This window comes from Columba livia, chromosome 15, assembly GCF_036013475.1.
Source record: "Columba livia isolate bColLiv1 breed racing homer chromosome 15, bColLiv1.pat.W.v2, whole genome shotgun sequence".
Taxonomy (NCBI): domain Eukaryota; kingdom Metazoa; phylum Chordata; class Aves; order Columbiformes; family Columbidae; genus Columba; species Columba livia.
The window spans coordinates 4955343-4979713 of record NC_088616.1 but is presented as its reverse complement, the minus strand read 5'-3'; the positions used below and the strand labels follow the sequence as shown (position 1 = coordinate 4979713).

Sequence of the window (24371 nt, the reverse complement as noted above, 5' to 3'; positions counted from 1 at the left end):
ACTTTTTTTGCAAGCCATCATCTCCAGCTAAGAGATATCTCTCCCAAAGCAGCAGCAGAGATAAGGTAACTTCAGGTAGCTAGCACATTTCTATTCAGATCACAGGCAGCAATTCTTGCAGCAATTTTATTTCTCAGCCAAAGTCATTATTGTCCCTACTGAATTACCCTGAAGAGTCCTATTTTACTCCCAGTACCTCTTCTCAACATCTCTTGATTAAAAACAGTACATGATATTTGTTATCAAATATCAATATATAGACAAGAACTTGAGAAATGAAGACTGAGGAAAAAGCAAAGCCATTTTAGAAAGCTTAAACCTTTAAATAAGCGGGAATAGGATTTTAAGGTAGCTTAGGAAAAGAGTATGAAAGTGCAAATAGAAGAGTACAGCACTTAGACGAAACTGTAAGAAAAGGGACAAAAATGGCAGAATCCCAGCCCAAGTACAGCCCTGGAGATTTGACACCTTCCTAGGGCTTCCCCATCAATCAGGTTTCCTGAACTCCACAGCTACAACTGCTTGCCTGACAAGATGTAAGAACAAAGGAAAGGTTTTAAAAAGCACAATCACTCAGCTTAATGAAAACATCTTGAATTATTTAACAAACAATCTATTAAGCAGCTATACCTATCAAGAAAGATGAAGTTTGATAGATCTGATTCACCACCCAATTACCACTGTAGCTTCATATCACTGTAACTCCAGCCATCCCAATAAAGTTTCAGTTGTGTAACACAGAAGTAAATTCAGTATACAGGTTTCAACTGCATTACACTTTCCTATAGAAAGTGTCACTAAGAGCAGGAAACACAGCCAACATAAAAACAACACATACACACACCCTCCAAACAAAAAAACACAATCAAACCACAAAAACACACCACAAACAAAACCACCAAACAAACACCACCACACACACACACACACTCCCCAACTGGAAATACACTTGCCAGGCTCTGGAACTGGGTCATTGTTCAATAATTCATTCTTAGATCCATTTGAATTCTCTTCCGTCAACTCTCCTTTTATTACCAGATTGTTCTATAAGCCTGTTCTATAACCTGGCAACACACATTTGAAAAATCTATGTATTCCTTCTCATTCATCACAACAAAATTTTCCAGGCAACAAAAAACACAGTGTAATTTCAAGAGAAATAAGCTCAATGTTTAACTCATTAATTTTATGCTATGGTTATGTGGCATCAGTAATATGATGGAAAACATGAAACTATTTTCTTCCCATCAAAATCTTCTTCAGTACATCAAAATACACTTAAAGGTTAAAGATACCTTTATAACTTTTCCCCTCACCCAAAAATAAGCAAAAAAGCAATAATTACAAGTCTATAAGTTACTGAGATTCAAGCAAGACAATGGAAAACCTAGTTTTTAAGTCAGTATTTGAAGACTGAAGACACTTTCATACAGTCAGCAGCAACTAAAGGATTAAATCAAAGTAAAAACAAAAAATCAGAACTTCCAGTTCATTTTGACCAAAAAAATCTGTCAATCCCCCCACGCCCCCTTCTTTTCTTCAAAGAGAAGAGGGAGCTTTTCAATATAAAATGAACAGTGTTTATAAAAGCTTGTTCTGCACTTCTGACAGACCATTTTCTATTTTAGAAAATACATTCAGCAAGGAAGAACAACACTACATCATTATTCAAAACCGTCATTTTTAACCAATACAAATCTAATTTCAATGCAAATATAAGCAGCACAAAACTTCCAAAAAATAAGCCTTCACCTCTGGCAATGTGATTCTACAAGTTAGCTTTTGACAAACTAACAGAAAGGCTACAACTTTTCCATAGCCATTAAAACTTTCAAAAGCTGTTCTGCTAGGAAGAAAGAATCAGTGTCAGTGCAGAAAAAATTATTGAGAGAAGGTATTCTTCCAAAACTCAATATTCAAGGTAAAAAAGGATTCTGTCAAATCATCATCATCAGATAAATTAAAAATCATCTGTATGTATTTTGATCTCTCAGGTATTTTTCTATTTATATTAACGTGACTAACTCATTTCAAAAGGCAGGGATTTCTAACTGACACTGTTCATTTGGAAGAAGTCCAACCACCTCTTTCTTTCAAGGAGCTTTCAATGTTTAAGGTTCATGTTTGAAATCACATTAATCATTCCTGCAAACAAGAAAAAAGGGTTTGCCAAATACTCAAAATATTGTGTATTTCTGTGTTTTGACATAAATCCACGTCCCTACAACCTCAAGTCTGAGAGGATGCAATTTAGATAATCACGATTTAAAAAAAAAAAAAAAAACACACCAAAAACAAGAGAAAAAAACATACAAAAAAAGCAACACCAACAAATGTCCATAAAGTGATGTCAATTACTGTCATCATCCCACCAGAGGCACTCGAAAAGGCCTTATGGCATGATATTAGTGTTTTAGAGAGACAGAGAGATTAAAGAGATTTGACTGCAACAAATTATGAGCTCTTAATGACATCAAACAGAGGTGAATATCATCAGCATCTTTCAAAATCAGGCCTATAACACCTTTGCATAAACCTCTTTTACAGTTCACTTATTTCCTGCCAAGTGATAATATTCTACGGACAATAAAGAAGGATAGGTGCAGGATCAAATAGACACAGACTGGATTACTTCTGCCCTTTCAGCCAATAGAAGGCACCTTCTCTTGGTCCAGTCCTGCTCAGCTCTCTAGCAAGCAGTGGCATTAGTCTTGTGAACACTTTGGTCTTGTATCCTGCTGAACTTGTCCAAACTTCTGTTTTCTTTTTCTGTACCTACCCTCATTTGGGGACATCATTACAACAGGAACCCCACCCTATAATTTATTCAATTTGTGTCAATTCAAATGCTATCCTCCTCTGCACAGTGTGAGACACAACCTGAAGCCAAGTCTGTATGTTAATATGATACAGTTAGTAGCACACCAGACAGATTCACTGGGCTATTCACTGCAATAACACTAATTAGTTTTTACATAGTTTGGTAAGAGCAATCTTTTGCTATACTATATATTCAAGTATTAAAGAGCATTTAAGCAAATTCAAGTCCAGTCACTTTAAAAGCAGCAAGGTGTCACAGGTAAAAATTGGTTCTAGTGATTGATGACTGAAGCAATTTAAAACAAGATCTAAACCCAGTTGCAGAATCTAATCTATTCAGCAAAATGCTTCTACTTACTGGACCTTGAGGACTGTTCTTGGCACTGGAAACCAGTGTTATAATATCAGATTTATAGTCCTGAAAAAAAAAGAGAGAAAAAAATAACAGATTAAACATAATAGTTTGCACTTTACATAACAAGAATAAAGATCAACATTGAGCACCACTATAATTAGGCTCAGAAGAGCCATTAGTAAAACATTTGATTACAGAGATTTTAATTACCATTCATCTTATGCATTAGATTGTCTTTACAAACTAACACACTTCTTTCGGTTTTACTATAATGATCCCCAAAAAGGCTGGTATTCTTACCCCTGTTTTGTAAGGGTGAGGGTGAGAAGGGCAGGAAGATAAAGCCACTACCTTTCCAAAGCTCAGGCAAGAAGTCCAGTACACTTCCTAAGCCAGGTCTGCACAGCCTTGACAGAGGCATTTAGATTCTCAGCTGCCCAGAATTCTCTTGGTATCTTATGCAAAATGAGTCTATAATCCATCAAAAGGACTCTGGTTTATTTGCCTGCTTGGCAACACCCATATAGTATTGTTGCAAACCCCTATAGCACAGGCAGGCAGGTTTACAGGTATGCAGGCTTGTCGTCCTCACAGAGAGACCTGCATTTGTGTCCACCTTAAAGCAATGTAGAATTCCTGGTTTTCTTTCTCTCCTTAAGCTTCTCCTACATCCAAAGTGGCATTCAACATGTGCGGACACAAGGCAGTTTGGGACTTGGACACATTTCAAGTCTTTGCAGTTACAGAAGGACCAAAATAAACAAACAAAAACCCACCAAACACAAAACCACCAACAAAAAACCCAAACTGTTGTATAGCTAACATGACAGTAAGTTGCCTACACTGCTGTTAATACAATACAAAAACAAAGGCATATAGAGGTTTTTAAATAGCCATAGTACCTAAATACAGACACACAGCAAGACTCCAGTCAGTAATCAAAACAGAACTAGTTTTAGAAGGACACATTAGAAAGTAGTTGGCATAGTAAATCTTTGTCTCTTCCCTAATGCATTCAGCCAGTACATTCGTATTTATATTTTGAAGAGGTGTCCCAGGGCAAACCTCCTGTTGTTTTGCCTTACCTGTCAATAAGTCTGGGTTTGCATGTGGAAGTGAAGCTATGCAGACCCTCTTAACATGTGGGACTCAAAGTCTGATAAGACGAAACTGAGGCAGGTCCAGCAAAGAAAACAGAGGTAACTTATGTGAACTTCTTTAAATCATAATTATTATCGGTAGCAGTATTTTCAAGTATGTCTCTAGATATTAACCACCTAGATCTTTTATTTTTGGTGGTATGCTATGATCCAGTGGACAGAACATATTTCAGGGAATTGATAGTAATTCTCTGGTACTTCACTGCATGACCTTTCAGCATTTCACCCCTCCCTATCCCAGTTTACCCATTAATATACGGACAACTATACCACTTTCTTACCTAAAAAGAAGCTTTGTTTGTAAACTGTCTCAAAAGACAGCTGTTGCAGAAACACAGCAGCTGAAAAAGTTACATTTGCCACTGACATGTGAAAAGAATTTATGGGCTATAAAAATTAGCATCTCTAGCGGTATGAAAAAATGTTCTCGTTATTTTAACTTTTCCTCCATGTGCTGGAATTCACAAAAGGACCTTCTTATGCAGTGAGTGTCCACTAGCACACGAGCTTCCAAAAAGCAGAAATAGGAATATCAGTTGCTTGCTCTCTGTTCAACTTAGTCATTGTATACATTTTCTTCATAGGATTTGCCAAGGAACAGACTTTACAAGACATACATAGATGCCAAAGTACCAGAGAAATTGACCAAACAAACAACTTCCTACAGTCCAGCTGTCCCCGTTTCCCACAAAGGAACACAGTCATTTCTGTCCACTGTAAGAAGCTGCAAGCTTTGAGATAGACATCAAACAAAGCCTCCAACCTAATCATCTGTTCAGTTTTCTAGGCTGCATAATTTAACAGCACTTTCACTTCTTTACTCATTGCTGTGTCACTGATAAACTGCGCACTGTTCAGGTTTTCTTCACGTTTACTCATTTCACTCTTGTTTTCGTCTTTCACCAGAGCTCTTCTATTGTATTGCCACCATCCATGTTTGAGCCACCCCACACTCATTTTACTACTCCTGCTTTACTACACCCATCCTACCAACAGAAGGGACATAGAGATACAGTAGAGTGTATGTTCAGCTATTTGTATTCAATGGCTATTACCTTCTACTCTGTCTCCTAATTAGCATTCTGCTCCCTGTTACAAAGCTCCCACGCATGGGTTGCACAGCTGACCTCAGGTCACAGTCTCCCAGTGTTTGTGAAGGGCACAGTAAGAATCCCAGCCCCACAAGCCAAACAGGGTGTTGTGTTGCTCTCTGTATGAACGGCAGGCTGGCAGACATATAGAGACAGCAGATTTTATTCTACACAACTCTCTCTTTTCCAGAAGGCAATACCCTGAGTTCCAAATCAATATGCCATTTTAAACAGGTATTTTGCAAATATCCTTCCCTTACGGCTAGCCTGTTCCCAAACATTGCACAGCTCTGTGAACTACTAACAAATTAATAAACAGCTTTGGACCAATGTTGCATATGGGACACCTACTTGGAAAGCTTGTGATGTGCTCCATATTAATAACACACTTGCCACTTGTGATAATCTAGGGCAGACTGAGCCAGAAAATAAAAGCAAATTTAGCAAAACTCCTCAGGCAAAGGTTATTTTCAGGAGGACAGAGAATTCCAACAATAGTCCGAACTAATTTAAGTCTGTTAGCAAGAGCCTGACTCCCTTCCCCAAAAGCCTGGCCTGGACAGATTGGCGTCTGCAAGACACCAATCTCCTCCTCTTCTAGTACAAAGACTGAAATAAATCATTCATTTGCTACAGCTGCAATAATAATATTCAGGTGCAGCTTTCTGATAGACAAGAAAGATTAATTCTTTGTTCCCAGCCACAGGATGATCACAACGTTTTTCATATATATGACGTTTTCCTATACATTATTTCTATATTTAAAATACATTAAAAAAAGGTTTTGTGGAGTTGCATTTCGGGTAATGTGTCATAACATCTCATATATGTTCAGGTTCTGTAAAGTATTATGCCACTGACAAATCATTTAACTATGCACTTGTCTTGGAGTCTACAGGAAATAGAAATAATGTCACTTCAGCATTGCAGCATTCGTGGCAGCACAATAACAAACGTTCTCCCTCCTGTAGAACTACACTTCGTGTTACTATCAACACCTCCTCCAGGAAATTCCTTTAAACTGTCTTGTTTCCATGAATATTTGTGTCTTGGGATGATTTCTGCTTAGTACTCAAAGGTGGAATTGCAACAACCACATCCAGGCTGTTATCAAGGTCTGCTCTGTTATAAAGGGCCACTGGGCAGTCTCCACAGGAGGCTTGCCAGAAGTTTCTTACAATTTCCTCTTCTACCTATTTGCCTTTACAGGAATAATGAAAAAGCATTAAAACACTCCCTAAATTTTATACAGGGCACACCCTTCTCCCCAACCCTCCAACTGAAAGCTTGGAGTAAATGTCAGCTTACAGACATTACTATCCGTTCTTCTGCTTTTAATGGTAAAAATAAATTTTGGCCTTCTTTCCCCAGTGTTAAAAGTCTTCGCTACTCCCTGGGGATAGAAAGAATCAATGCAAGTAAGATCCATATTTTCTTTCTTGGAACACTACTACTTCCAGCAATTTATTTGACTGACTATGCCTTCTATTACCATGTAAATTGTTCCAGGCTGCAGGGAAAAAAAAAAAAAAAAAAAAAAGTATTAATCTCCCCGCAGTAAGTCATAAAATAAAGAAATCAATTTCAAGGTCAATTTAGTCTAAATAACACCTGCTGCCCTTTTCGTAACATGAAGACTCCTCTGAAACACTAAGTTGCTGTTTATAAAGGCATCAATATGTGATGTTTCACATGAATCAAGGTAACATATAGTAGAGTACAGCCTGTTTTCAGTGTACCATCCAAGGCTTAAAACCAGATTCAAAACAGGAGCCCTGTCATCCTATATTTTCAGCATTAGCATGAGTCTTTATAATAGAAAACTAAAGCTAAGGAACTCTTGTGTTTATAAGGGTCTGATTTTGAAAGAAGCCTGTATCCCAGGGAGCCTGGAACCCAGGGAGGTAGTGGACTCGCCGTCCCTAGAGGTTTTTAAGCTGAGATTGGACATGGCACTTAGTGCCATGATCTGGTAAATGGACTAGAGTTGGACCAAGGGTTGGACTCGATGATCTCTGAGGTCTCTTCCAACCCAGTCGATTCTGTGATTCTGTGATTCTGTGTGATCTCATAAGGTTTGGAGGATACTCAGGTTTTCCATGCAGAAAGCATTCAGACCCGCAAAGGTTTGGCCTCAAAGCAACAACTGAATGAGGAGGCAGGGGGGACAGTACTAGACACAAGAAGTCTTTTCTCCCAGTGGAAAGCAGAATGGAAAGGAAATAGAGTAATGCTGTTTTTTCTCCCCAAACCATGAATTCAGGAAAGGAAAATTACTTGAAAAATTCTCTGCTGCTTGCACAGAGGGAAAACTATTAAGTGGAGGCCCATTTTGAGGGTGGTCAGAAATAGCCCTATTTTTCTTCTAAGTATACTTAATAGATCTTCGCAGTAGCAGAAGACTGCATTTGATGACTCTACAGATCCCATATATTCATGCACTATTTCCTGACAAGTTCACCTTGAACTCTGTTACCTGTCTGGAATGTAACAGAGAAGCTACAGAACTACAGGTCTGGGTTGACAGTTGACTGTGTTTCTCCCCAGTGTGGTAATTCTTTCCTGTAAGGTTAAGACAACAGGTTTTCTATTCCCATGTACAATTCACAGCAGTGCTGGTACCTCTGTAAATACAAAGTCCTTGACAGAGTAATTCTGAGCTGTCATGTAGTCAAGGAGAATAGTTATCTGGGACAAAACTGGAGTTCAGGACAAGAATTCATTAACAAATAGCCAAACCATCTCAAGTCTTTGTAACACCCATTAGAAGGGTGATTTTTGTTGAAACTTTCTTATTTCTTCCCCTCCCGGGTTCCCCAGCAGAAGACAATCTAGACAATCAATACCCAAGCACCAAAAGTTCCCGAATGAAGCAAATATTCAGGTATTCTGGAAAGGGCATTCCATATTCTTGTAAGATGTCTCTAATGAAAATAAAACAATGTCTTGAAGGCTTTGGAAAAGGACTGAAAACAGGATGCATGAGGTGAAGCAGACAAAGCTGAAACTGGTTTGTAGAAGAAGATTTAGCAGCAAGAACCATTTAAACCATGAACAGATTTTGGCTTCCCTAAAAGAGACATATATTACAGTTCTTCTTTAGAATAAGGCATCTCCCAAAGGCTTTTCTGCCAGGCATACAAAGAGTGATATTCCTATGCCAAGGGCTACAATAACAGAATTCTCCCTCTAGCAGCTGGTTGGCAAGTGGTGTCCAAGGCCTTTCCACATTTTATTGCATAGGTGAATCCAACAATTATCAAAGGGGTTTTCATTTCCTGACCTACACAGAAGAAATACATTGCTATTGTACACAGAGAACAAACTCACTCCACAAAAAAACCCATGCCCAACTATGTTATTTAGAGCATGGAGCGGCTACAAGTCAGAAAATACCCCACCTATTTCACAATCCATAATTAGCAATGGAATGTGGACCAGTTTTATATATTTAGTCTTTATATGTATTCACCTTTATATTTAAGATCTCTGGAAGAAAAAATTTCAGTTAAAATAATCAAAATATAATTTAATCAACTCTAATAATTGCATATCTTTATAGACCATACTGATTTCCCTGTGATATTATACCAGTAAAACTCATCTTTAGATAAAACAATAACAAAGAATGCTTCTCTCTTCCAGCAGATGGCACTTAGTGAATCAACTCAAAGGTTGCTTAGAAATAAATTTGAAAATATGAGTTCATAGAACAATCTGTCATTTATTAGATACTGGAAAAAATTTTATTTATTGGATGTAAGAAAACTTTTCATTGGTGAAATAAATTGTCCTAAATCACATTTGATGTAAACCACTCTGTGAAATCTTACTATCACAAGCCATCAAAGATAATGGTTTTCTGTCAGAAGCTGCCAATACACTTACAGATTCAATGAGTCAAGAAACTAATATGAGATTATAATTTCTAATAAGTCATTTTAATGTTATATCATGGAAAATTATACAAATATTTATTTTGAAGTTGCATTTGTCTAATAGCATGAAATTCCACTGCAGAAAAATAAGTAAAAATCTGGAATAGCTGATCAAGAGCCCAAAAGATGAGAAGCTCAGGGAAAAGTAACTTGTAAAAAAATTGTGTGTTTATTGAGGTTGAAGGAAACAGTGTAACACTGACATCAGAGATGCACAGGAGGAAATGAGAGAGGAAATTCTTTTTTAATGGAAAATTATCTTTTCAATATGCCAAGCGTAAGCTTCAAAATGCTCAACTACAAAGCCCTGAAAGAATATGGGGAGATGTCTCTGGAAGCTGAAGAAAATACACAGAGCAAGAAGCAGCCCAGGCTATTCCTAGCTACATCTGCTCAACTGAAGTGGTATTTCCTAATCCTCAACCAGTGAAGCGGGTACATTATTGCAGGATCTGCTGTGAAATCAAGTTAAAGAAAAAGGCAAAACTACTTGAGAGTTCAATAAATAGTTTTGAAATGTAATCACAAAGCAATGTGTTAAGATTACAATGTCTGATATTGCTTATTTATCTCCTGAGTAGAATTGCTTTAGGTTTACCAAGGCAGAAGCTTTTCTCTCAGGGATATTTGTGTAAGAGTATTAAAAGACAATCAGGAATGGAAACTGTGGAGTAACAACAACCATCACTGAGGTCTCACCATTTGAAGAGTTCATCCTTGCTCTGTAGTAGCTACTAAACATCCCCATGTATCTTGGAAAAAAATCAGCACTGCCCTTGAGTACAGGGGGTACTGATTGGTAGACCTCAAAGTACAAAATTTCAGCTGAATTCAGATAAGAAATTAAGTTTCTGTCTTTGTTAAAAGCTCAGAGGAGCCCAGCTGGGCTGTAATTCTACTCAAAAGAGCCTCGTATAAGGTCTTCAATGACTCCTGATCTACACTAACTGAAGCATGCAGTGTTGTGCTAGAAATCTCACAGAAACCATCTCCCATTGCACTCCATCATTGAAACATACCACCAAGAAATATTAAATTAATGAACCCTCCAACATTTTCTTTAACTGCATTTGAAGATAAAACTTCAGACACAAGAGCACATCTTGAATTTTTTTTTCTCCAGGCACAGAAAGATTTCATATACTGAGTCATTTTTGATCAATTATTGTCTTCAGATTTATTTCTCCAGAGCGGTCTACCTGCCTTATCACGGAAACAGAAAACACTATTTGTAGAAGATACCTTTAATGTGATTCTAGGGCATCAGTTAGAACAGAGCTACGCACAAATCTAACCTAATATCTAATTGGCATCAAGATCTGTTAATGGCACAGTGTTAATGTTATGCTAATAGCATCGCATTTTAACTACCTTACATTCTTCTACCCCAAACTGCTTGGGCAAGTCAAGTTATATGCAAGTTTCAAGGACCAAGAGTTCAGAAAATAATCAAATATAAGTACCATTACCATGTTACTAGGAACAATTACATTAATCTTTGAAGTTTACTCATTTAGAAATAAATGGATCTTACTTATTACAAAGCTAATGGTTTATACATTTAGTCTTTTTTATAAAAAGACCAGAACATACTACTTCTCATCTTTGATATATTACATACAGGCCTATGTATATTTAGTATTTCTGCCTATAGAAATATGCATGACAAGGAGTGATAAAGATACATATGCTAAATATTAATAGGTTACCTGTTGTGCTGTGATATTTAATATGTAACCTTCCCTCATTTCCTATCAGAGCAGTATGCTGGGCAGTGCCTGTGACCTGGGTAGTTCCTCCTAAGAGCATTTCAAGCCTAAGTCTGCTTTATGCAGAACAAATTTTAATGTATGTACCACCTGTTATTATTTAATACATTATAACTATAATAACTGCTCTCTGAATGTGGTTTCAATGAACAGCTACAATTATAGCTCACCTTCTGCTCTGAGCACTTGCTGTTTTAGCAGAAATTTGTTGTAGGTCAGAAAGCAAACTAAAGTTACATATTTCAATGTTTGTTATACTACTGTTATTCACGTTATTTTTCAGGAAGGTTGATGAGGCCTGAAATAACAGGAGACAACCTCTTTTTATTGAAGAAATACATATAAATGCAAACAAAAGTAAGGAATCAATTCAAAATCCTAGGATAGCTCTCCAATAAATAAAAGTAAAATGAAAATTCAGTTGCATGCAGCTATTACAAGCTCATATAACTCTCTGGCAGGATAGCACTTATAGCTCTGTGTTTATTTCTGTCAGTATAATATGAGCAATGCTCTATCAGTTGGAACTGAATTACAAAAAATAAGATTCAATTTAAGAATAAATTACATGAGTCCTGAGGGCAATTTAAAATTTGTATATTTAAGAAAAATAAATCTATACAGCTTGCAAGAAATAATACTTTGCATAGTAAGTTTATGAAAGTATACAAGCTATAAAATTATGTAAATATTGCTGGCATACTACAGTACACGTCAGTTTAAGAGAACTAGCAGTAAAAATATAGTAACAATAGAAAAGGAAGGCAATAAAAAGCAGATGCTCTGAACAAGCACTGTAATGTGCAGATAACTGGATGCACAAAGAATAGAAATTAAGGCAAAAATTCCTGTATTACTTCCCCACATCTAACTCCCTCCTTTCTGTCTTTGGGTTAAGCCCATTTTTCCACAACAGATTATGGAAACCAGAATAACAGCAGCCACATGAGCTCTGCAAGCATTTCCAGTGTCTCAGCACTACTCAAAAGTATTCCAACTTAGAGGAAAACACGTGACTACATTAGAAATGAGAATGTCCCTCAATACTACTCTGTGTTGTACCTATACCCTTTTCCTATAGATTTCTTCTTAAAGACAAAGTATGGAAATGATACCCCAGCTAGCCCAGAGCAACCAGTTGTATTGAAATCTGTGACCTACAGAAACAGTTTGAATTTTGTCACCATTTCAAGACCACAAACACGTGCCAAGTTTCAATTTTGATATAAAAGCTTTATTTTGCTAATGACCTGCTTAAAAGCATCTACCTTTCCTAAGCTATTTAACTGACTAAGTATGTAATGAAAAGTGTCAACGTGAGCATACTTTCAACTTCCAGGGTACAACAAATTCAAGTTAACAAAACCATTATAGAGCTAAATCAAAACCCCAGAAAAATGAAAAATCCTTCCACTGACTCAGGTTCAAGTGGAAAACTGGCAATAAGATGGTGTATACAGACACAAACCTAGTCAGAAGCATTGTAATTCTGCTTAACTCCTGCATTATTTTGGACTGCTATCAGTCCTGGCAAACAGCAATACCATTACATATATGCAGATATTTCTAACTGACAGTGGCATTTTCGATTTGTCTCTGGTATTTATTGCCACTGTTGAAAATTAATTCCTGAAACCAAAGGTGTAAACAGATCACATACCTGGATCAATATGGGAAATGAAAGGGCACACGCATACAGAATGGTAGCTTGGCTTTTTTTTGGCCAGATAAAGAAATCTCCAGGTAACATCAGATCCAATATCTTGTCTGTAGCACAGACCTTTACCTCACATGTTCCTGAGAGGCTACTTAGCACAATAATAGATAATAGTTTCCCCTTAGAGAACTCTGGCTGTCCTTTACAAACCTAATGTGTTCATTTAAAATAAGGGAAGAAAAGCTGTATTTAGGCTTTCTGAAATAATCTACATTCCTTGGGCTGCAATAAAAGGAGCTCTGTAATGATTACTGTCTTACCATAAAGTAGTTCGGTATCCCCAGAAACCTCTAAAAGAGCAAGGGTAGATACACTCTCCTGAGAGACACCGAACATGGAAACATAGAAGGAAAGTGAAGGAAACATTGACCCACAATTCACACCAGTCAATCTGCACAGTAAAGTGTGAACACTCACATCAGAGTGTCCATGCACAAGTCGAGCTGCAGAATCTGCTCTTACATTTGTTTGAGGATGAGTACATATTTGAGCACACTTACTTGGTGTGCTGCTTTCTGTGGCAAGGAACAGAGCTTTGCTTGGGGTTGAAATTCACTGCTGGACAAGACAGGACAGCAGCTCCCAGCTACTGCAGATCCCTCCCCTTCCACAGCCCCGCAGGAAATGGTTAAATTCAAACACAGCCACGGTTCCAGAGGAACCACACTCTGTACAGTGTCCTGCTTGCCCCAATGTCACTCCACCAACAGGAGGTACATTTCAACAGTCAACACTGACTCCTGGTGTTTTCATCTGTTTCAAATACAGAACTGGCTCCTTGGTTACTTATTCAGCTGAATTTACATGGGAAGTTACTCTACCTGGGATCAGTTCTGTTATCTGAGGCTTGCTGATTCTTAAATTAGTCATTGGATTATAAATCAAATGACATCTAGTTGAATAAAATCCTAGCAATATCAGAGCTTAGTTTGGCAGAAGTACTGACTGTACCCATGAGGAAAGTATACTCATTAAAAGGTACATATAACCAAGAAAATTCATGCCCCAAAGAAAACTATTTTCTTTACATGTAATGAAATTTCTATTAACTTAGTAACAACAGTCACCTCATAAATAACATATCTCTGTAGCAAAGGCTGGCTTTATCTTGCTGCATGTCCAGCTCTCTACAGAGAAATGTTGAGTGACATGATTCATATTTTAGCCTTTACTCTTTTGTTCCTCAGCCATTTGAGCATAGGAAGCAATGGAAAAGAGATTATTGTCATAAAGGAAAATAATCCTGCTTGCAGATTGTGAGACTTGAGACTAGAAGCCATAATATCCCTTTATATTCTGCAAGAAGTACTGATAAGCACTGAAACTGTCCTATATCCAGTGTTCACAGTACAGTTGCCTGAAGGTGTAAACATGAATTTAATGCTAAGTCTACATTACATTTTTTACCAGCACAGCTGCATAGAGTAATCACCTATGGCTGTGCAGAGACTATCTGTATCTTCCCAGCTATGCTATTACTGGAAGGAAAGTTGAGCTGTGAAATCAGACACCAATCCTCACCTTTTATTATGAGCTGATATCCCTGCATGGCTAGGGGAGGGAGAGGGAATGAGGAATGGTTAAAACCTGCTTTACTGAGTCCCCAGCAGAACATGAAGACTACTACTGAAATACTGGTACACCAGCAATGGCTGCTCCCTCTTCTCCCATGTTCAAACATCATATAACACTGAGGGCAAAACACTGGTCTGAACTGCTCCACCCCTACTCTGAAGTCCCTAGAGCCTTTTCCAGGCCCTTAATCATGGAATTTAAAGTCACTGTGAAAATTAGGAGGTGGTTTGGGGTTTTTTTTTATTCAGAATTATTTTTTTTCAGGATGAGAAGTTGTTGTGTTTCAATGGTATATCTTTGAAATTACTTGGCAATATAACATATACATTTTATAAAAACTCATAAGAGCAGCAGTGCAAAGAAGGTGTTAATAAGATATCTATAACTGCTGAGGTTATCTTTCTCTCAAATAAGACCCAGTTCATCAGTTTCAAAGGGTCAAATGTTGGCTTCACTCTCATTTAGAAAGATGTGCCGGGGAGGTTTAGGTTGAACATTAGGAAAAGGTTCTTCACCCAGAGGTGCTGGACGCGGAACAGGCTCCCCAGGGAGGTGTCACAGCCCCAAGCCTGACGGTGTTCAAGAAGAGACTAGACAACGTCCTCAGACACACGGTGTGAACTGTGGGGTTGTCCTGTGCAGGGACAGGAGTTGGACCCCCTGATCCTTGCAGGTCCTTTCCAACTCAGGACATTCTATGATTTCATTTTTCCCATGGATCTTCAGCTTTTTTTAATCAACAGCTATGTTTATGCTCAGAAATCGCAAAAAGTGAATCTTCTTCCCAGAGCATTTTGTGCTTCCTTGCCAAGTCATCCTGTGAATCTGCCTAACTAGAATTTACTAGTCAGTTGACACACATCAGTCACCCTGTCCTGCTGATGAATGAAGCAAGCTGGCTGCAAAATGCAATGTCAGTTTCTAAGGCATAGCCTTCACCAAACAGAAATGGGCTAATAGCAATACCAAGTTATCACTATCAACAAGAGGGAATAATTTTTAGGAAAATAATAATGAGCCCTCCTCACCATACTAATGCTAGATGACCTGAAAAACTTTCCTAAGGGACTGAAGCCACGGAACAAAGTTTCATCTTATCTTTATAGATCTGACAGCTCAATTTCCCAAGTTCCCGGGGACTTTCAGCAGTGCTGAGCAGAAACAGTAACAAATGTCAGTGTTTACTTAGAGATCTCTTTGTTAGAGCCCTCTGTACTCAGCAGTCTCTTTAATAACACTCTGAGGCACAAGCAAAGCATGTTCTGCATAAAGCAATAGGGAGTGACTCAGCAGAGCGTGTCTATTAGGTTTAAACAAGATGGAATTGCTGTATTTAAGTAACATATGCTGAAGGTTTTCTAATGTGAATTCAAACTCCTCAGCTCAGTGTGACCATAAATTATCATTTGAAAAATGTTAAAAAACTGTTCAAATTCAGTAATTTCCCACAAGCTTTCCCTAATTCCACACATTGGCTACAGAAGCAAATTATTTTTCCTTCTACACAGGAGTTTGCAGTAAATAATCTTCAAAACCACCCCTAATGTCTCCCAGTTACTCTCAGCTCTGTGCTTTGAGATTCTGGATGTGTCCATGTGTCTAGGATCTCTGAGCAACACCAATTCTCTGAAGGACAGAGGAAAATACAACTTTTTGCATGTTCCAGAGGTTCCTCACACCCACTCCTCACTAGCAACTTGCTGCCAGTGTTATCAAATAAGAGCTGCTGCTGATATAGATGCACCCAGGTGCAGGTATCAGTTTTATTAACAGAAGTAACTCTTTAAACAAAATGAACATCTAAATACAGCAAAGAGAAAGCACATTATTTGTCCTTTTCTGCTTCGGACTCAGAAACAGCAACTCAGCAGGAGCTCCACTGAGCTAATGAGAAGACTATTCTTGCATAGTAAGATCCAGATAAGTCTGTACTTGCATTAAATTCTTTGTTTAATTCATACTGTCTGTACTACTCTTATTTGAACTCTCTACACACGCCCAATCTATACCTATAGATTTTAAATCAACACCACCATTCCTAAAGCTCTATTCAGGGAAGAGTGTTAGATGTTAGACATTAGGCTGGCAGTGACATGACAGGGTTCTTCACCCACTCCTTTTAAAACCTGGTCAAATTTGTTCCTGAGGTGATAACTAAAGTCACTAAGCTAACTACAACACACACACACAAATCAGGAAACTGAAAGGGAATATACTTTCAAATTATGTTTCGGATTTCCTAATGAACTGTCTTTTGAGCCCAACAAAACCAGCCATATTATAGACCAGAATCGGGGGGTGTCACACAGCTCTGAACCAAAATTTTAATTCTATATTCATTAGCAGCAACCAGTTTGAGGGGACAAAAAGTTACTCATGCTATTAAAAAAACATTTCAAAACCAATTGACCTATTTAATCATTAGGTATCTTTATTAATGAAGGAAATATTTATTTGGTTAGAATTGAGCACCAGAAATGTCTCCTACTTGATATCTAGATCAACAATTTTAATTGCTATCACATTTAATTAGTTTTCTTTTCTGGATTCAAGTGTCTTTCGAGCCACAGAATATTGAAGTGAAGCTTGCTGTCTCAGCAAGTCTGCGCAGCAACATCACGTCCTATGCAAAGTCACCTCAGGACTGACTGCAGAATTATCCTTTATACAGCAGTGAGGAACAGGGACCTCAGTACAGAAGTCAGGGCTCCACTGTGCTCAGCATTGATACTTGTCTTGGATAATTGTAAGCACAAAGGGATACCAACAGTAGGTAGAAAAATGATGTTGGGAATACAATAAGGAGACTAAATCTGGTAAAACAAGCATCTGCTAAAGCACACCAGCTATCTACCCACCCCAGGAGTATTGCTGGTGTCACAGCAGAGTTGAGTTTTTTGCATGGGACTCACAGATAATTTGAAACAAACAAACAAACCAACCAACCCCCAAACTTCCTTCTGTCTTAACAAACGAAAAAAATGGAAAATAAAACACATTTTCCAAGAAATACAGAGTCTCAGCAAAAGTTTACACTGAATGATTTATATGGTAAGAGAAAAGATATGTAGCTGAAGAAGAAAATTCATAAGAATAGGAAAATATCCTCAAAGGCAGAGTCCACATTCCTAGGCACTTATCTAAATGGACGTGACTTCATTACATGGATCAAGGCCCTGAGGCTACAGTGATCCTTCTATTTAATACAGATTATCTGTCATAGGAGTTCAGACTGTGGGCTGGAAGAAAAAGGCAAGTTCCTGAGAAGGATATTGCAGCTGAACTAACCTGACTGAAACCTGTCAGGAAAAGGGCATTAGGAAACACTGTCTTTCCTGCAGTACCAGGTGGGCAAGGTGAGCCCACTGAGAGCCTGGAAAGAGAATTAAGAAGTTGGTTTGGAAATGCTGAACTTATATTGACAGTTGGACATCCACTCTGACAGGCAGGTGGAGATTCAACTCTTCCGCAGCACAGTTTTAATTGTTCTGTAGAACGATGCTGCTTCATACCCACAGCTCATTTGTCTTTCACCTCTTGTTCAGTGCAGATGGACAAAATGGCATGTGACAGACATGGGTAGAACTTGAGGGAGCAATAGCTACAGACAAGAAGCTATTACTACTAACAGCTAAACTAAGCTACTACTACCCTAATCACAAAGATAATTTCTTAGTAATTGCTTTGAAAATTTTTAACAATACAGAACCCTCTACCTTATTTGATGAAAAGTCCCAGAATATTTCATTCTCAGAGTTCAGCGGTAGCTGTATGAACAATACTGATCCCACCTAACCCAGCCAGGCTTTCCACACACCTGCTCTCTGGGACACCAACCTCCCAAAGGACTGGTTGCTAACTGGGGAGTAAGGGCTCTGGCAGGAGAGAATATGAGAAACTAATATCTAAATAATGTGATGACAAGAGCTGTAACTGTACTCAAATAAACAGATAAATTCATTTTAGCTGAATTACTTTATATCACAATTGCAGAATGCCATGCTGACTGTAAGCGTCATAAACAGATAATTCATTCCCATATCATTTCATTCTGCAAATAGTGTTGGCTTCTTAAATGGAATCTGCAGCTTGCCAGCCCTGCTATAAATGTAGCTCCTTAGGAACAATCAGGTCTTTTAGAAATATTTAGGACATTTTTAAAAGCTTTGTTATTTAGCTTCTAATAGATTTAATGGTCCTGATAGAACTATCAGGTAAATTGTTCTTCAGAATTATTATTTTTTAACCACACATTAGTGGTTCCTGATGACTATGAAGATGCTGTTACGCTCCATTAAGTATGCTCTTAAAGCATATTGATATGCACAGTAAAACGCATGTAAATAGTGTGTATTTACCTCTTTTGAAAGTCGTCTGCTTTCAGAGTTAAAAAACCATTTAATGCGCTTCCTAAAATGATCAAAATTGTATAATTGAGGCAAGTTAATAAGTAACCATTTTAAATGCGCACATTAACTAGATTTGTTTCCACTGTCCCAAAATCCTTTGCTAACTATAAGCAGTATTTTTATAAACAGGCAAAAACTTTGAAAGTCTATAATCTTTTTTCCTTTGTTGTATCCAACCAAAAGCACACAAAATTCTTTCTGCCCAGTAAGCTATCCACTGCACTAAAAACCAGGGAATACCCGTTATAAATTAAGTTATATCATTTGAATAAAAATAACACATAATAAAATCATCATTACAAATATAACTCTGATTTCATCCTCAGATGGAAATCTGGCTGAAAATAAGCATAGGATATTTGTTCATTTCTAGCAAAATCTGTCTAAAGAAGGACCCTCAAGCTACACATATAATTGCAGTTCAATCCACCTGGCAACACATTGTGGGGGGAAAAGGAATTGATTCAGAATTAGAAAGGAAGAAAAATAACTGAATTCGCTGCAGAGGCACAAACAGGTGAATTTATGCGCTTCGTATCCTAGAAATAATAAGGATATCAACTCTATCTTCACAGAAAACAAATCTGGATAGTTGTATTTCAACTAAGCAGTGGGTGCACACAGACAATCCAAACAGCCTTGTAGACAGAAGAAAGAGCTGCCTGCCCTGAGCGTAAATAATGATGTCAGAAGAAATAACTTTGAGAATTGACAGGTTCCCTTGGAACAAAATCAAATTATTAACAGTTTAAATCTATTCTCAAACTGATCAAATAAGGCATATTTTAAAGAAAAAATAAAACAAAACAAAAACAACACAACAGCATATTTTTCAGTGGCACATGATCTTGGTCTACCACATGCACTGAAAAGCAAGTGAAGAGCTCTCGGGAAGAAGACACAAACACTCCAAGAACCACTTGGGAATTTCACAGTCCTCTGTCAAATGTTTGTTCAAAATTCACTGTAGTTTGCATACAAGTATAGGAAGAGGTGTAAGAAAAGGTCAGTAACACCAGGAAATAATCTAATGGACAGTAATTTGTGTATTAAACTTTTTCAGTTATTTCCTCAAGTCAATTACTGTCTAGCTCTGCCCAAAGTCAAACCACACACAGGTAATGTCTACTTTTCTGCAACAGTAAGTCAGCAGGTGGGGTTGCCAATTATTTGCCTACCCTGACAGCTGCTGCACCAACATGCCACACCATCAAAACAATGCAGATTTTTTTCCCTACCTCTGCCATTAGCCATAAGTAACTCCATAGTTTGACCTTCTGTTGAAAAACCACCACTTTATTGTATAAGGTACTTAATATATATTTAGCATATTAGATATATAAAATACTAGATATGTATAGCATAATAGACATAACAAGTGTTTATGTGCAATATACTATGATAGTTATGTATTATAAATGCATACAAATATATATTTTCTATAATTACACATTATCTACATAGTAATATAGTACAGAACATAACTACATAAAGCACTGAACAGATCTCACAATTCAAATTATGTCCAAATAAAACACTGAAACACGTTAAGCTGGGAACACAGTTCCCCTTCATTTTTTGTCCAAAATGAAGACTTAATGAAACCAAACTTCCAAACCAGGTCTGATTCTAACTCACTACATTGCATCTGCATTGAAAACACCTTGACATTTCTGAAAGATTCTATAGGCAAGTTGTATACACAGTATGGCACAATCATCTACATTTAATTTAGCTCACAAATCATTTGCTTGCAAGGCATGGGAAGTCACAAAAAAACCCCACCATATGACTGAAAACAGATACATGAACTTTAGTAACTGGAGGATTTGGCACTCCATCAATTAATAAAGACATCAGCAGGACACATAAAACCAGCAGTCCAGACTCCTGCTTATTGATGGGTGAAGCTATAGATGCCCTGCAGCAAAATTATCCTTACTTATATGATCTCAATTTGTGTTCTATTGATTTTTCTTACACAGCAGTAAAGTTTTTATTAACTTTAGTGATAGCAATGACTGCTTCAAAGAGTCTTGAATTGATCAGACATAAGGATTTCCTGTTAACTAGAAATTAAAAATATATTTCTTCCAGTATTACAATTAAGAAATGCCTTCCTCTTTGCAAAAGTATAAACTAAAAGACTGTAATGTTTCATTAACCATTTTGTTGACTTGGAAGGTCATTAGGACAACACGTCCCCAAAAGGTGATCTAACCAGAGGGAGAGTTTCTTCTGTGTGAACACAAATGCACAGCACTGGGTGTCCTCCAGAGACTGCACAGCTCAGCTTGGGACATATAGTACAAGGTACCGCACTTGTAGGAGCCAAGCAATAGAAAATACTAGCAGTAACCCAACACATAATAAACAAAGACACACTTATAGACAAAGTTTTTGAAATAAAAGCTGCCATAGTAGGCAATGGAATATTTCAATGTTTTGTCGTTACTGTATCAGATAACCATCTTCAAAGAGCAGTTTTGTCAGTCAGTTTGAAATATTTTGTCTTCTGATCTGTGAACTTCTGCAGATGCTGGGAATCTTCTATTTTACAGGCCTTTCTAAAGAAATTAGAGAACTTTATAATCCTTTTGAACTTCTCTAAAGATGCTGCTATTCTGCCTGATGAGGACAAAGTACAAAGAGAAAAAAAGATTGAGTTGCTGATAAAAATGTTCATATGAAACACACCAAGCAAAACAAAGATAAACTGCTTTAATTAACAAAAGTCAAAATTATGAGTTTTTAAGAATTGTCCTTCAAGCAAAAGAAAGTTATTTCTCTATCAGGTTGTGTCTAACTGAACAAAGTCATGACAGAAGTGCCATTTGCCTGGCTATATGATGCAGGCATGTCAGCGTTTGGTCCCCATTCTTTCCAAGCTGCAGGATGCTTATTAGACCTAGCAACATTCATTTTTTTCTCTTCTCTTCTCTTCAGTGAATAAAAAGTAAAAACATAAATCCATAAATAAACATTAAGGTTTTGGGTTGTGTTTGGCTTTTGTTTGTGGTGTGTGTGAGTTATTTCAATTCACCTCTAAAAGAAAGTGTTTATTTAAAATAAAACCAAACCACGGGCTTATTCTTTCATTTAGGCTTTGTGGCTGCATTTGTTGCATTTCTGGCCCCTCAGAAAAATCACTGAAACATTAATAAATTCACAGGGCTTGTAAACCCAGGACAGAGAGAGACCAAAGGGTCTATATAAGCTATTAGTGCCGGCAAAAACCATCTTTGTCAGGTTAAGCATGCAAGAGATGGGGACACTACACTTTTTTCTTCTTCCCCAACCTTCTCCAAGAATCCTACTGATGTCTTCTTCTACTGCCCTTCTTGGAAAGCAGATGTGGAGAATCACAATCCATGCAGACAATGACTTCACCTGCTCACATCACCTCTGTTTACAGTGAAATGCTGGAAAGACGAGAGCCCCACCACATGAGTGGCCAGGGTGGTTGTTTTCACATTAAGCCCATGCAGCTGAAGAAGGAATCCACCCTTCCTCAGCTTCTCTGAACAATTTGAAGGAAAAACCCTATAAGAAAAACTCCACTCCGGTTGTGGTTTTTACAGATGCTTCCTGCTTTAACTTATATTCTTTTTCATAAATTTTCTCCCTGCCCAATTGGCAGCATAACAGACTGCTTCCTTAAACTTCACATCTTCTACTGCAGCACACAGAACAAACAATCAGACTCATTTTCCTCAAGTTTTTATGACACCCTTTGACATCTGTAGTTGTCTGAGAATCCTTGAACAGTTACCTTTTATTGAACTGACAGGGCAACATGCTAAGATCATCGGTTCACTGAAGTTGCTCTTAATCTGTGTCTGCAACCATTGAGCTCATCTCACAAGCTCCTCCAAGTGCTGACTATTAGATTTGCATGTCTGCACTTTGGTATGCAAGCAGTAACAACTTGAGTGTCAGCTCCTTGCAGTTCAAGGACAACTTTACAAACATATTCACTTTTCATAATGGCTATCGAAAATGACATTATTCTTGCCTTTTGATGAGAAAAATAAGTTTGTGATTTTTTTCAAACATATTTGTTTGCCAAAAGTCTGATGCTACATTCCAGATCATCGTAACTTACAATTTCCTGTATCTCTTCAACTTTTCTCATTTTAAAGTGTTGGAATACCTCTCCCATAATGTTATCTAAAAATAACAACATCATACTGGCATAAAAATCTGCTGTAGAAATCTCACACCATTTCAGAGTAGTCAACAGAAAATCTCCCACTGGTATGCACTCCAGGTAGTAAATTATATGTATCTTGAGTGAAATATTGTGGAATCAGTGCTAGAAATCAATCACTCAAAAGAAACAGAGTCATCTGGGGCAGTATTTTTGCAAGGTAGGAAGCAACTCTACTAAAAAACCCACTTTATGTACAATGTACATTCGTATGCATATCATTATGTGGAAGTTCATTTATAATATATCTCAGGAGATGGAGTAGCTTGCGTGCAGTTATTTAAATAGTTTGGGGACTTTGCAAGAGAGATTTACTCTTGCTCTCCCCACATTTTATTATGGAAGGTTTATCATCAATATTAAAGTTTAATTCCCCCAAAGCAGTGCATTAATACATTCATAAACTTTAATACCTAGAGCTTTGTGCCCACCTTCATCATATATCGAGCACAACCGTTAAACAGCAATTCCATACTTTCTTGCAGTTCTTTTTCATAATAAAGGGATTTCAGAAATATTTCAAAAGCACAGAGTCAATTTGATGCACTACATTTTGGCTAATTTTAAATGCCTGCCATGCAGAAAATTGAGTTTTATGGTTTTCAGAGTAAAAACAAAGACTGCAGACCCCTAGCTCTCACAGCTCATTCTTTTCAAGGAGCTTTGCTAATCATGTATGGAAGTTCTGGTACAGTTGTTATTTATTACTTGCCCCTGAAGCCCACTTTTAAGTTCCCACATAATCATTTGGTTTTATGCCCTTTCATTAATTAAAAGTAATCTATTGCTTTGTGTAATAAACTTAATGCTGGAAGTCACTTCCCATTAAAGGTCAGTCCACTATTACGAATACTGTCGATACCTCTAGCAGGGCAATGCCTGTCCTAAGAGTCCCCTGTGCCTCTCATACAGACCGAGGTACTGGGAAGAAGAAATAAGCTGCCTTATTAAGCAGCTAATTAATATGCCGGCACATTGTAACATTGTAACATGTGTTCTCTGCACCGAGAGTAAGTGACATCCAAGGACACAGATTACAGACAGCCAACGTATTGAAGGAGAAGAAAGAACATTAAAGAAAAAAGAGGAAAAAGTCAATTTCATTGCAATGAAAGAAAACAGTCTTATTACAGGGGAGAAAAGAAAAAAGTACTCCCGAAGACATTATCACTTTTAAGAATTGCTATTGCTCTTTATTTGACACCATGGCACTCACAGAAGAAAGAAGGGGGAATTCAGAGATTATCAGGAGAGCATTAAAACTGGTTTTTAGTATTTTACACAGGATACACTAAGAAGCAACACAGCCACAAAAAAATACCACCCA

At 37.5% G+C, this 24371-nt stretch overlaps 1 protein-coding gene across 17 annotated transcripts in view; it reads right to left on the bottom strand.

The window, feature by feature from the left end:
- Nucleotides 1–24371, bottom strand: part of RBFOX1 (RNA binding fox-1 homolog 1) — a 1115790-nt gene that overhangs the window by 996339 nt on the left and 95080 nt on the right. For all 17 annotated transcript variants that reach the window (XM_065030742.1, XM_065030745.1, XM_065030772.1 and 14 more), the window contains exon 2: nt 3179–3238. In XM_065030742.1, the coding sequence (XP_064886814.1) occupies nt 3179–3238 (60 nt within the window). The remainder of the gene's footprint in view (nt 1–3178; nt 3239–24371) is intronic.